This window comes from Tachyglossus aculeatus, chromosome 4 (assembly GCF_015852505.1).
Source record: "Tachyglossus aculeatus isolate mTacAcu1 chromosome 4, mTacAcu1.pri, whole genome shotgun sequence".
NCBI classification, from domain to species: domain Eukaryota; kingdom Metazoa; phylum Chordata; class Mammalia; order Monotremata; family Tachyglossidae; genus Tachyglossus; species Tachyglossus aculeatus.
The window spans coordinates 100,851,233-100,866,939 of NC_052069.1; the positions used below are offsets into that span (position 1 = coordinate 100,851,233).

The window sequence follows — 15,707 nt, forward strand, 5'->3', positions numbered from 1 at the left end:
AATAATAATAATAATAATAATAATAATAATAATGATAATGTGTTAAATGCTTACTATGTGCCAGGCACTATACTAAGCAATGGGGGTAGATACAAGGTAATTGAGATGGACACAGTCCTTGTCCCACATGGGGCTCGTGGTCCTAATCCCCGTTTTACAGATGAAGTAACTGAGCACAGAGAAGTGAAGTGACTTGCCCAAGGTCACACAGCAGACAAAGACAGCAGGACTATGTGGGGACGAAAGGGTGATGTCTTCTTCAAGAAAAATCAGCTCAACCTCATTCTCAAAATACCCTGAGGCTCACTCCCCCTTTTTCCATAAGGTGTAGCCTGTCCTCTTTAAATACTTCCTCCGTGCTTTTTAATTCTTAGAGGAAGCCTCTCTGGTTTTCTCTGGCTATGTCATACCTACCTTCCCCTATGAAACTGCCAACAACTAGAGCCTTCATTTGAAATAATATTGAATAAAATGATGGTATCCACATCCTTCTGATGCTCAGTATCTACCCTATTGCTGGAATTCTGCCTAACCCAAGTCCAAATGGGAGCAGGAAAACAATTGTACCGACAAGGCATATTGCACTTTGAAGGATAATGCACACTTCCCTTCCAGACATAGTGTATACATTGCTCACATTCAGTATGTTATGGTTTAGCCTTCTATGTCCTGTTAAAGAGCTTAAAATCTTTTGAGAATCCCCAGGCTTAGGCTTAAAAGAGAGAGTGAGCCATTTCTTTCAAATAAACGCGGGAGTGCGGATACCCTGCAACCATATAACGTTTCTGTCTTTAGATTACACCCTAGGCCCTGCAGCACTGAAAGGTTAAAGATCTGGCAGTTCAGAAACCAGAAGTCCCTTTTATAGCCTTAAGCTAAGACAGGTAGGACACTGTACTGGGCTTCTCATGAGATCCAGCCCAATCAATGCCTCATCCCATACTGAGACATTCAGACTCTCTGCACAGGCAATGCCATTGCAGCCACCCAGACTTCCTCTTAGGTGAGGCTGGCAGCTGTCACAAATTTCGTCCAATTATGTAGATTTTCCCCTTTTTTGCTTTCATGATCTGCATTTTTGTTCACTTCAGGGACCAAAGTTAAAAAGGGAAAAATAAAATTTTCAGGCCAAAGAATACAGTTTAATTCTAAGCTGCTGCTTTCTGTTAATTGCTAGCAGGCTTTGGAAAACCGAGGAAGATTTGTTAAGAAAGCATTTGGACATATTCATTAGGATGTACTTTCTATTTGTTTTCCATAACCACATTATCTCAGGCAGTTCTGCTGGCTTTCTATCCAGGAATAGAACTTTTAGGACATGTCAGTTTTGATTGTCAGTAGGGTATACATGCCATAAAATAACGTTCTAACAACTTTTCTATTGGGTAGGCGAAGACAGATTTCACTTTGGCACCAGTAATTTTTCTCATTACTTTAAACTGGGTGTATTCTCTAGTAAATCATATGAATGATATTGCATGTGTTTTGGTAAAAAATGAATTCTCACTTTACCTATTCATTAGTCCTGGGATATTAATATAACATCCCTATTTTCAAACCAACAGCTTTCATAAAAAGAGTGCAATTGAGGAAAAAGGGTGAAGAGCAAAAAGTTTATGCATCTAAAAACTCATAATTTCCTAAAACATTTGCTGAATGTCTCACAACTTATTAAGTGAAGCCATCTATGAATGCAAATGCTGATTAGCAATTTGGCAATAGCCCAACATTTGCAGGATTCACATAGCTTTTCTTTAAACCAGTAGTTCATACATGATTAATTAGAACATCTCATTTATGTAGTGTGCACTTTAGCTCATTACTCTAAGTAAAATTCGTTAAGTATTTACATTTAGATAATTAAAATCTGGGTACACCCTTAAGAAAGATGCATACACTTCAGGCAAAGTGATTTTTTTTTCTTTACACTACAGAAAGTAAATTACAGCCTAATTTACATCATCGTCTGCACTACTTTCGGAGCAGCTCACGGGGTACTTCAAGTCTCATTTTCTATCCCTTAAAAGGTGTAAAATGCTACTTCATGTAAAATGCTGCCAAAAAAGAAATCAAATCAATGTAAAGAGATGGCAATGATTTTTGAAATGTTGGCTTTGTACACTCTCCCAATTTTGGTCTTATTGAACACAGAGCCCACTGACATTGTTTAAAGTGCCTTAAATTCAAGGGTCTAGCACTGCTGTGGACATGGCACCATTTCTATTACACACCCCTACTTTCTCCATTAAAATGGATGTTGGAACCAAAAAGTAGCAAGGAGGGTCATGGCACCTGCACAAATGGTTCATTAAACCTGAGCAATATTAGCAGAGGAGAAAAAGGCTAAAGATTCTCATATTTTCTTTTCCTGTCTTTTTATTCCTGGAGAGCCAGTTGTCTCAATTTTTGAAATTTCCTAGTCCCTCAACTTAGAATGTAAATACTGCACATTATTTTGAGCCATAGGGACAGGGAAATCAAAATTAATCAAGGGCTTTAAGTAAATTTATAAGTTGAAATAGGTTTGCAATGAAACCTGAACATTTCCTTTTTGGAACTTGACCGAACCTTAGATTTGCAAGCTCACATCTCTGCAAAGGTCCTAACATCAGACAACAGGGCACAAGGTACTATGATCGGTTTGGGTGATTCTCGGTGGTGTGTAGCTGAAGACTGGACTGAACCTTCACAGTGCACCTAGACAGCCTGGTTAAGATTATAAATCACAAGAGTTTCTCCCCAAAATTTGCTCCTTCAAGAGACTCTAAATATTGTACAACAGATTTCCAGATCCACGGACAACCATCTCTATGAAGCCATTCTAACTGGTTAGTAACTGTTATAGTCTACATCCATGGAAAACATGTCAAGTCGTGAAATTGTTTCTCTTTTGGTGTGTTCATAAGAGGTGAAATCTTGATTTAGCAAGTTGATTAAATCCTCCCAAGTCTTGCTCTTTAACCAATACTTGCTTTTTACCCCCAAATACTCACATGGGCATAAATTACAACATTGTCAGTTTTCTCTCAGCACAATGAAGTCTCACTATAAGCTACACTTGCTAAACTGAGATTTTGAATGGATCACATTCCTAAAGGCCACCTCCTGAATTTGTAAGAATGAAGCTTAGGCATCCAAAAACTGCCATAAAATATGACTGATACTTAGTATGTGGGAAATTTTTCTAATCAATAGTAAAATCCAACTCAGCTTAAGTCAAATGATTGCCTAGTTTGGGAGCAACAAAATTGGTGATTTGAGTATCTTAAAATAAGTTTAACTTACTGTATATTCTGCAAAAAAGTGAGCATATGTTTTACCAGAAGTAAAACTTGACGTGGAAATTTTGTACTACCACTTATGAAAATATGTCAACTACTAGTACAGAGAAGACAACTTATTCATTTAGATAGAAAATGATTAATTTTCTTTACTAAATCTTGAGGTCACAGAGGGCATTTCTGCAAAGAACTTTTAAGCAAGTAAATTCCACACCAAAAAGGAAAAAAAAAAATCTGGTATAAAAGCTGACATCAGCACAATGCTTGCAAGAGGCAAAGAAACTCTGAGAACTGAAGAATAAAGTCTGGCTTGGCGATGTTAACTTTGTCATGTTTATTTATTGCCGATAAGGTATTCTATTTTTTTTAACCTCCCTGTGACTGGAAAATGGCAAATAGGATATGGGAAGGCAAGTTTGGATAAACTGACATTATCAAAAATCCTCTGCTAGTATATGATCACTAGCCAGTAGGCAGAATTCTAGAAAATGTCAAAGAATACTTTGGTTCACCATTCAGCTATCCAATCCCAAAATGCTCTTCAGCAACAATAAGGCTGCCGAGCAGGCAAACTGCATCTGATTAGCTTTCAGCACATTCATGGGCACTTGTCTGGCTTCAGCACTCCACCCTGATTTGGGGTGAATTCGAAAGGCATTTGTGAATCCTGAAAGCAGGTTCCCAGATGCTTGGGGAAGCTTGGGACCCTTACAATACTTCTGCCTTGAGCAAAAATGTATCTCAATGTAATTATAGAAGATGGCTTTCAACATGTCATCTCTATTATAGTAGCTGTAAATTATGAACAGAACTGCCTGTGTACAAGCATTTCTCCTGGCACAAGCAAAGTGGGAGAGCTGCTCATGGCGTGACATTTTCTCCCTTTTTTTTTTTAAAGTGCATTCACATAGCAAGCAACAAATGTCTAAATCAAACTGTCTGTAAAAAGCAATCTGTCCATCTGGTAGCCAGGGAGACAGATCAAGAAAGTCCTGTCCAATAAGAGCCCTTTTTCATTTAATACCAAACTCCTCCTAGGCAGAGAGTGCAGACTCTAAGATTGTATTATATGCCAAGGGCTGAGGGGCAAATCACATAAGAACATTTGGAAGGTAAGATACACACTTTTTTTGGCATTCTCTATATTTGTAGGACAAAACAACCTTTCAAAACTTTTGGCCAATCAACAAGAGACAGGCAGGGATGCAGTCAAGTTCGTCTCTTTGGAGTACAGACAGGCACTGTTCCTGAGACAAAGTGCTAGAAGACGGTTTGCTGAAAGCTTTGGAAAATTATCATATTTCTGTAAAGCAGACATATCTGGGTGTCAGGATCAACAGGGGAAAAGTTACATGTTTTAAATCAGCCCTGCCTCTCTCTGCTGTAACAGTACTTGAGAACCTACTCTGATTTCCTCGGGTTTGGACAGATAGCTCTGACATTTCAGCTGAAAGCCTTTGTAAATGGAGGTAGCAGGCTAAAAATGGAAGACCTCGGGAATCATTAAACCTGGATCTTGCATAAAATCAAATGACACATTCTGAAAACTATTTTTAACTCGCATTTTAAGAGGTATCAACGCCACAACAACATATGAAAAAAAAAAACCTAAGGCTATCAGTCTGAATTTATTTTAGCTCAAACTATAGCTCTCGACTACTCAGCTTTGTAAATGTGACTGTTTATAAGGTACTTTAATTTACTGCAGTCTTGGTGTTTGTTAATTTCATGGCAATCTAAATCTAAACAGGCTACAGATACATTTTCATTACAGCTCCATTGCAGAATACAACAAAGTGAATAGCTTTAAGGGTCCAAAGTAGTTTATTTCTTTATAGCAAAGATAAACATGAAAGACCAAACATAATTCTCAGACTAAGGGCCTCAGAACACATGTTCCTCCTATCTGTCACCGAGTCTCTGTCATTCAGAGTCCTCATGTCTCTTGGCAATTTAAGTGGAGGATTCTGGGCTATTAAATTCATGGAAAGTGAATGATGAGTTGTTCCCACACTGATTCTGCCAGCATTTCCATTACAACCCAAGATGGACAAATAAAAAAACACTTGGAAATCCGGTTCTCACCCCCTTCATTCTACTAAGGCCATGCTTAACATGGTCTCCAGTGACTTTTTAACCCAGTTGAAAGGTTATTCTGCACTACCTTCAGCCTCCTTGATCACCTGGCTGCTGGCCACTCCCTTCTCCTTCATACTATCTCAGCTTGATTTCCCCAATACAGTTATATTTTGGTTTTCTTTCTACCCCTCTAACTGCTCCTTCTCAGTCTCCTTTCCTGTCTCTTCTTCCTTCTCTCCCCCTTTAACTTTGGATGCCCCACAGGGCTTTTCTCTGAGTCCTTTGCTTCTCTCTCCCTAAACTCATTCTTTTGGGGAGCTCATCTTTTTTTTTTTTTAAGTGGTATTTGTTAAGCACTTACTCTGGGCCAGGCACTGTACTTAAGCGCTGGGTTAGATACAAGAGAATCAGGCCCTGCAGAGAGCTTACCATTTAAGCATGAGGGAGAATAGGGATTAAATCCCCATTTACAGGTGAGGGACTTAGAAAAGTTAAGTGACTTGCTTGAGGTCACCCAGCAGACATTTCTTCAACTTCAAATATCACCTCTATCGGGATGACTCCCAAATCTACTTCATCAACCACAACCTCTCATCTACCTTTCAATCTAGCATTTCCTCCTGCACTGGCGACTGAATTTAAACTGAGCTCATCTTCCTGACTTTACCATCAGAGTCGACAAAGCAGCGTGGCTCAGTGGAAAGAGCCCGGGCTTGGGAGTCAGAGGTCGTGGGTTCTAGTCCCAGCTCTGCCACTTGTCTGCTGTGTGACTTTGGGCAAGTCACTTAGTTTCTCCGTGCCTCAGTTACCTCATCTGTAAAATGGGGATTAAGACTGTGAGCCCCACGTGGGACAACCTGCTTACCTTGTACCTACCCCAGAGCTTAGAATAGTGCTTGTCACATAGTAAGTGCTTAACAAATACCATAATTATTATCAATCTGTCCAGGAGCTCATAATCTTGGCCTCATATTCGACTGCTCTGTTTTTCATTTCCTACATCCAGTCTGTCTCTAAATCCTGTTGTTTTTTCTTCTTCCTTTACTGGCCCCACCTTGGTCCAAGCCCTCTTCACTTTAAAGCAAGGCCTCCTTACAGGTCTCCCTGACTCCACCTCCACTCGATAAGGTCCAATTTGATTCTACCCTACACTCTGATGCTCAGATCATCTTCCTAAAATGGAAGCAGCTTGGCCTAAAGGAAAGAACACGGGGCTGGGAGTCAGGAGGCCTTGGTTCTAGACTCTTGCTAGCCTTGGGCAAGTCATTTAACTTCTCTGTACCTCAGCTTCCTCACTGATAAGATGAGAATAAAATATCTGATCCCTCTCCCTCTTAGATAGTGAGCTCTGTATGGGACAGGGTCTGTGTCTGATCAGATTATCTTGTATTCACCCTAGTGCTTTGGCACATACTTAATAAATGAGTATCATCATCAAGCTTGTTGTAAAATGTCATTCAAAACACATTAGCGCTTTGCACATAGTAAGCGCTTAATAAATGCCATCATTATTATTATTAGCACCCCCCATCCCCACCTCAAAAACCACCAGTATCGAACCTATTCCTGTTTGCAGCACACAGAAACTCCTTAAAGTTGGATTCAATGGTCTCAACCAGATTTTCTGCTCTCTTTTCTTGCTACAGTAGCGCACACTCTTTGCTCCTTCCAAGCTAATGTCCTATTGGCATTTTGTCCTTAACTCTCCCATCCAAGGGCAATTTAACTCTCCTGGGTGCCCAGGCTTTTACTTTTTGTGGGGCCCCTGCAGACAAGTGCCTTCTTTGTTTAAACAAAATGATCACAACTCTGGCATTATTACCGCTATACAAAATTTTCCTTTCAATTAACAAAAAGCCATTCTGTGGCTACAATTCAGTCTTAAAACACCAATCAATCATATTAACTGAGCGCGTACTGCGTGCAGAGCACTGTACTAAGCACTTAAAACATGCAGAATATAATTTTAATTCAAAATAGGCTACTTCCTACTTTAGATCAGGTATTACATATTCAAATCATAGATAATATATATGTATATACACACACACATAATTAGCTGAAGATTATAGTCTTATTTTTAAGGGGTCCTCCTTAGCCTGAGACCCTGAGTTTTAACCTCTAAAGTCCCTTTGTTAATCTGCACACACGCACTCTTCCCCCAGCTCCCATCTCCAACTCACTGTACATGGCCCTCTTCTTGCATGGAACTCTATCCCACTTCAGAACCACTAATCATGTTCCCTTCCCACTTTTATAGGCCTCCTACAAGCATCTCCTCCAGAAGCTACTCCCCAAATACTCTTCTCTTCCCTGTTCAGGTCATCTCAATAGGCATCCTTCACACTTACTCCACTTTTTTATTACTGTATTTTTTGCTCACTTTTGTTATCAGTTTTATTTCATTTTTTTTCCATTGTATTTCCTTCAACTGCTTTTATTCCCTGGTTCTGCCTTGTCACCTCCATTATACTGAAATATTCTTAAAGAGCAGAGACAGTGTCTTCATTAACCGTATGCTTCAAACAACTAATACAGTGTTCTATATTCAGTGGATGTTCAATAAATACTGATGATGAAGATAACAATCCAAATCCCATTTAAACTTTCTGGCACCCTATACTAACTTGAATCTACCCCTTCAGCTAACTATTCCTCCTCTCCTGTCCCAACTACTCCCCATTTTGCTCTGCCAAGAACATAGGGCTTTACATTACAGGGTTGGCTTACTGGTCCACTTAACTAAGATTCTGTCTCTGAGGGTAGTAACAAGGTTTTTAACACCCACCCTCAAGGTTAGAGATATGCCGACTAACACCCATGGCTTTTCTCTTTAATAATCCAGTATGGACCTACCTCACATTAATTTATCTAAATCCTTCTTGAGGTTTTTAATATTCCTCGTCCACCCCCACTGCCCGTGTTTCAATTACTTATGCTCAGGAAAATCTTTATAAATGTTAGTCCCTTTCAAAACTACCTTCAACTCGGACCATATATGGGAGGTTTCCATTCCCAAAAAGCATTTTTCAGAACGTTTTATGACAATCAGGGAATATTTCAGAGACCATTTTGCAACCTCAGTGATGAAAGCAATAAATTCATGCCAACCATTCCATCAAAAGTATTAACAACTAAGGAGAAACCTAGGACCATGTCACCCCTGCTCCAGTCCCTCCACAGAATGGGAATATGCAGGGAGATCAGTGAAGAATAGCAAGGCTTTTAGTACAGTGGTCTTCCCACTTAGGTACTCAAGAAACACTACTGATTGACTGGAATGGCCCAGGGTATTCCAGAAGGCAGACTGAAATACAGACTACTAAATCCACGAATCCCAGAATGCAAGATCCCAGGGCCCTTTTTGTAAGATTTAGGCACCTCAAGAGATTAGAACCTGGTTTTTTTGGGGGGTTTTTTTTTTGGGGGCTTATCTGAAGAACAGACCCACTGGAGGAGAGAATTCCCAGCCTCAGGCTTGATTATTAGTTCAATGCTGTCTCAGATCAAAGAGAATCCCCTAATTAATCAGCGAGACCTCCTCCTGCAGCAATTGGAATTATTCTGGGAAGCCTCACATCCACACAGCAACTAGACCAGAGCCTGCTTAGCTTGGGAGATCAGAAGAGATCATAGCCCAAGGTGGTCTGGCTTTAAGCCATATTGCGCATCCTGCAGTTTTGTTCACCGAAAAATTAATCTCGTCAGTTATTTGCTCAAGAAGCATTCATTACAGGATTAAGGCATCCACAGGATTAGAGAGCTCTCAGCTCACTCTACAAAAGCACTCTGATTTTAGAATTGGGTTCTTTTAATGCTACTTATGTCATACATCAAGGCACAACCCCCTTAAATTAATAACAATTTCACACTGCTTCTGAGTGTTGACATGTTTGATTTTTGTTAAAAATAATGAGGGTAGAGGGTTGGAGTAGGACTAGGACTCCAGGAGGAAGGAAATGGGGTATTCATTCATTCAATCGTATTTATTGAGCGCTTACTGTGTGCAGAGCACTGTACTAAGCGCCTGGAAACTACAATTCAGCAACAAAGAGATGGGTAGACGTAAGGATGCAAAAGGAGCTGGGACAGACATCTAGGCGGGAGTGTTGACAGGGTAGAAAATAGGGGTGGGAGAGACTGCAGTCGACAAAAGGGAAGGAAGGAAGGAAGAGTAGGACAGGTAGGTATGAAAAAACAGGCATTTGGTATCACCTCAGAGGTCGTGATGAATCTCCCTTTTTCAACACAAAGCAATTCACTTGGAGTTTTATATTTTTATTTACGTTTCTCTTTGTTTTAACTCCTACTTATCAAAAAACCGGAAATTGGTTAACACAGTCTAACAGAAGAGCAATAGCAGGTGCACACAGAGTGGTTGCTGCTGACCTGTTCATATTTCTCCAGTTCTGTGTGATAGATTTGTCTGATCTGGGTCAATTTGGCTCTGTAATCTGAGTGTTCAATAGAGTTATCTGAAGAACCTCCAGAGGCTGCTGCGGCTGCAGCTGCTGCTGCCGATCCCCCACCTTTCTCAGGACCTGAAACCCCTTCTGCCAAAAGCATATTGTCCAGTCTCATTAGCTGGGGATCAGGAGGGTCCTCTTCCTGGGCTCCTCTGATGCTGAGACCTTCAAGAAAGAAGAGAGAGGAGGAAGAGAGAGAGAGGGAGAGAAACAAAGATCGGGATAAATATTTTGTTTATCTGAGAAAACTGTCAGACAGCAATATCATTGCATTGCAGTTTACACTGATTCGTTTTATTAGTTCACATTTTACCAATGAATTTTTCTACCACATAAGACAGCTCCTTTCAAGCTTAGCTTCATGCCCAGCCCCGGCTTCTTAAATCCTCTCTCCTCCAACCAAGCTCATTAATTTCACCCCTCCAGGGATAGATCCCTGGAAAAGAAAAAACTCAGTCGCCTAATGGGCTGGGGACCTGGAAGTTTCCAGTTCCTCAAATGAGAGGTCAGAGACACAAAATGGGGAAAAAAAATAGGGGAAGAGCAGGAAATAAGAATGAGGGGAAAAAACAATTCCAATACTTAAAAAAACCAAAAGGAAGCTTGTGGGTTCTTTTGTGCAGCCAGACCCAGAATTTAAAATTCCCTTTGAATGTTTAATTTATGTGCTGTCTCCAAAACTGGAAAATAAACAGAATTAGATGTGCTTTTCCATCATGTAATTTGAGGGGGAGCAGAAACACATACATTATGAGTTAATTAGCTATGCTGATTTTTTTTTATTATTACAGGGCTGTTAAGCAATTGCCAGCAAACTATAAACTAGGACACTAAATACATGCTAAAAATGTGCCACTGATATTACAATACATTTCTGGGAACATTCTCAATCTAATTTCTCTTTTAAATCAAGAACTTCCTAAGTGATGCCCAGTCAGCAATCTCATCTGAGTACTATAGATCAAGTCTGACAATTTGTAGGTTTAATCAGGTCACGCAGGCTTTCTGCCAAGATGTTATCAACAACACTGAAAACAAAGTTTTAAAATAATTACAGCGATGTAAAAATCACCAGAGTCATGGCTGTTCAAAATCAGCATTTTCATTAGAGATGTAACATGATCTAAAATATCCCAGCCCAATTAACCTTTTTAAATCTGTTTAAAAACAGGTATTCAAGCACTAGTTCCGGAGTATCCCTGTGGGGGTGAAGTTTGGCATCCAGCATGTTTGCATTCGAATTCTGCCTTCTGTGTCTGCGCCTGTTATTATTTACACACAGTGGTGCACACTCTGTGTTGAGTGCAGCTTACATGACAGTAACATCTATAAACTGCCAAGTACTCAACTGCACACTAGCATTGCTATTTCATATGCTAACTGGAAGAAAATATATATTCCTTTAAGATCAGAGTTGATTCCTTGATGCTCTGAATCACAGATTCAACATGCCTCTTCATTGGCAAACAACTGAGGCACAAGGAGACGAGGCTTTAAAAACACCCTTAACCGCACACTTTAAAACCACCACCTTCCTTTAAAAACAGAAATCAGAATTTCACTGAATTACATTGCTTTCAACAGCATTTTAAATAATTTGTTACTAGATCAACAAGGGTTTGACAATATTTAGTACCGTGGCCACAAAATTAGTCTGGAGAGTCACAAGTTAGTTTCCAGATGGTTTTAAATAAAATTGCTAGGCAGATGCAGTCTGGGCCTAGGCTGAGGCCAAATACTGCTACCTTACCCTAGCCCAGAAAAGGTTACATATATGTTGGATGAGCTGGATTTGTCAACATTTGGGGTTTCATATTCTCTCTCTCTCTGTCTCTCTGTCTCTCCCTCTCCCCTATGTTCTTCTGTGCATTGCATATTTTCACCAGGCGCTCCCATGGCTATACTTTCATTTATTTGTACATATAAAATTGCTCCTGTTGTTTTGCCCAGGGGTGGTTTTGGGGAATCCTACTTAGTTCACAATTCTGCCTTATCTGTCTTTTATGATCTTGTTTCTGTAACAACCTGCTATTTTTTTTCAGTTTTGCAGTACTTGGAGTTTTCTTTTGCATCAAATTTTTGTTCAAATTCAATATTTGGGGCTTTCTTTTTCATCAAAATATTTAATACTTGAGGTGTTCTTCTTCATCAAAATATTTGTTCAAATTCATATTTTAGTCTATACCGGTCATATGTTTCTTACATCTGTTTACATACTTTCCCTTAATTTTCAAGGTTCTCATTAGATTCTCCCTGCATTTACACATTCTATTCCTTATTTCAAAATGTGATCCAAAATCATCATCATCATCATCAATCGTATTTATTGAGCGCTTACTGTGTGCAGAGCACTGTACTAAGCGCTTGGGAAGTACAAGTTGGTAACATATAGAGACAGTCCCTACCCAGCAGTGGGCTCACAGTCTAAAAGGGGGAGACAGAGAACAAAACCAAACATACTAACAAAATAAAATAAATAGAATAGATATGTACAAGTAAAATAAATAGAGTAATAAATATGTACAAACATATATACATATATACAAAATCAAGTACAATGTCAACGTATCTTTATATAGTCTTGATGCCTCCAAGGTGATAAACAGAAAAAAAAAAGTACTCAGTGGTGAGCCTTAGGAGGAAAGGCCAGCAAAATCAGTTAGAGAGAGGATACTCTTAAACAGAGAAGAAAAGCGAGTGACATTGTAGCTATCTAGGGTAGACTCTAAGGGCCCTTCGCAAATATTGCATGGATCAATCAATCCATCAGTGGTATTTATTGAGCACTTACTATGTGCAGAGCACTATACTCAGCCCTTGTACAATACAACAGAGTTGGTAGACAGTTCCCCACTCACAACGAACCTATGGATAAATGCATATTTCATCATTTGTGTTTTGCAGGGCGGGCAGCATACCTTAATGATGTCATATGAACCATTTTGCTGAAGTCTGTCCAAGGTCACCTAGATCCCCATCACTTTATCCAAGAGCCCTGAAGAAGGCTCTTGTGTCCCATCCCCGAATCAGGGCCACTGCTACCTTACTGCAGAACTCAGCTGCATGAAGGAACCGAAGCAGAGGGAGGCTGGGAGGTTACAGCGAAAAAGAGGGCATAATTCATTCATTCATTCATTCATTCATTCAATCGTATTTATTGAGCGCTTACTGTGCGCAGAGCACTGTACTAAGCGCTTGATGCATAATGGCATCTGATGCCCTATCCATACCAGGCAGACCACTGGAAACCAGACTGTCTGGTATAAACCTGGATAAAATAGCCACCCTAACTGGAGCCGGTCAGAATGGATATTTGTATTTACATCTTCACAGTTGTAAATTTTCCTTCCAGGGAATAGGTCCCACATTTGTTTCATTAGGGGCTCATTAGTCATTAGTGGTGTTTATACATTCCTTATTATACAAAGAGAGGGCCCTTTACTATCTTAATAATGGGAAGAAAAATTCATAGCTTGGAAGACATATATATGTGTACACATATATGCATATATAGGCAGGTGTGTATATTTAGCTTGACCTTTGTGTTTGAAAAAGGTTCCATTAATGGTGAAATCCACCCACAGGTGCATATACATAGATAAAAAGGCCAACAGGGAACCCACAATCCTGACTGTTCCATCACGCACAAAAATTGTCCTTTATTCCTACAAAGACATAAATACAAATGAAAACACTGCAATTTTTACAAATATGCATCTGCTGACATCCAGTCAACAAAACATGAAAGAAAGAGCTAAGTGGAAGACAGAAGATACTTTACCGTATGTTTACATGCTACTGAAATTGCACTTACTTGAAATCCATGAGTTAACTCCCTCCCACAGTTAATCCCATACAGAAGAATAAACGGGTTAATAGTTTCTATACTAACTTTATGAGTGATATATCACAATTGTAAAAGTGATCGGCAACCATTTTTTCATGGGTTCATAGGCAAGTTTGTCTCATCCCCAGAAAACCACCTATCAGAAAGGGGAATTCCAAAAGGAGGGCAAGCAGAACGCTGGGATATGACCATGGAGTACAGAAGCAGGTTGGCAAGCAGACAGGTAGGTGTGTGTGGGAGGTGGGCAGGTGAGCTGGCTCATCGGATCATGGGGAAGAATGGGGTTGAAATATTGGGGCGGGGGGGTTTAGAGGGAGAGTGTGGAGGGGAGCTGTGGCACAATAAAAAGTCCAGGGTCAAGAGGAAGGCTGATGGGATATTCAAGAAATTGTTGGTGTGGGCAGGGACTCACTGGCCTGGGAGAAACACTGGGCCAGGAAGACCTGAGACTAGAAAGGAGGAGAGAAGGATCTGGAGGTTAGAGGTTAGAAGAAGGCAGAGGTTAAGTGGATCTGGGAGAAGCACTGGAAAGAAGGGTAAGACTGGGAGGAGGCAGGAACGTGGGTAGTCAGGATGGTGGGAGACTGGGAGATCCGGAGCAAGGTTAAGGGAGGGAGGTTCCAACAGAGTTGTCTTCCAAAAAAATTGTCTGGTTTTTTTTTTTTTTAACCTTGTGGAGTATACCCCTTAACTTTAAAAATATTTTAGAGTAGAAAAAAATCCAAGTTACCTATGGAAAATTACAAAACCCAACTATAAGCCAGGTAAAGCAGCACATAATAAATAGGAGCTCATTTCCTTTGGAAATGACAAAACTTTATGTATTCTACAAAATCTTGAAATCTGTTTCTCAATATTTTAGTCACACAGCATGTTTGATCTATTGTACTTCTTAGTTTGAAAATCACCACGGGAAGAAAGAGTTTAGAGTTTAGAAAAAGATTATAATTATGTTTCTCCATGAGCAATAGTCTTCTCTGCCTGGTGTTTGGTTTGCAAATGACTCTCAGTTTGAATACTGGTAAATATACCATACACATTCTGTGCATATAAATCTCCCACCCCCACCCCAGCCCTTACACCATCACCAAACACATACACTCTCTCTCTCTCAATCTCTCTCTCTCTCTCTCTCTCTCTCTGATTTTCATTCCTTAGTATATCAAGTGGGGGTCGTTACTGATTAGCTCACTGACCTTCTAACTGTACATTAGAATCAAGCTAAGGAGCTCCATATATTCCTTCCAACAATGCCCTTATGCAACTACTAATGCCCCCCCACCCCCGCAGGATGGCTCAAAATACTCTTAACTGAGTACTAACAAGAAGGGAAGATTTTTCAAATGTGGGGAGAAACAAGAAAAAATTGGCCAGTCTAGTTCTGCTCAACAACATATGTTGGCGCACATATGGGTCTCTATAAAGTTTGAAATCCTCTATCTCTGGTGACAGTGGAGCACTATAAGGTTAATAAAAACATGTTTGCTACTGATTTTAATCTACTTATAAACCACAACATTCATTTGAGGATCCCTTAGATTTAGACAAATCACATAAACAGATACTAAAACACTGTTTAACAATGAACTTGGCTTTGTTATAAGCCCACAGTTTTTGCATATCTTTCAGCAAATCCTAATTAACTGTCTTTCAACATGCTGTGCACCTGCCCCTCCGATAATAGAAGAGAGCATCTACACAGACTGCTGCATTGTGAGGGCAATAAATAAATTGCAGGTCAAAATTATTACAAAGCCTTCTTTCGCATAAACCCAAATCCCTCACAATACAAAGCTGCAGATGTGAAAAGTACCTAAAGCCCACTCAAATGGTATGATTATAGGGGCCGTTTGAGTTTAATAATCTGACTGAAATTCAGGCATTTTCAACAGCTCATTAAGGGTTCATTAATACATGGGCAAGCTTTTGAATTATAAATAAGTAGATTAGAAAATCTGCAGTGGCTGAATTGTACAGTAGTATCCTCTCTAACAGAACAATATTGCAAACACAATGAAAGCTTGACCCAAGGGA

The 15,707-nt window shown here is 39.8% G+C and overlaps 1 protein-coding gene across 1 annotated transcript in view; it reads right to left on the bottom strand.

Moving 5' to 3' along the window:
* The window catches only part of PBX3 (PBX homeobox 3), a 217,042-nt gene that overhangs the window by 25,520 nt on the left and 175,815 nt on the right, over positions 1-15,707 (bottom strand). Inside the window, 1 exon segment of the mRNA XM_038745553.1 lies at positions 9,750-9,991. Coding sequence (XP_038601481.1) covers positions 9,750-9,991 — 242 coding nt within the window.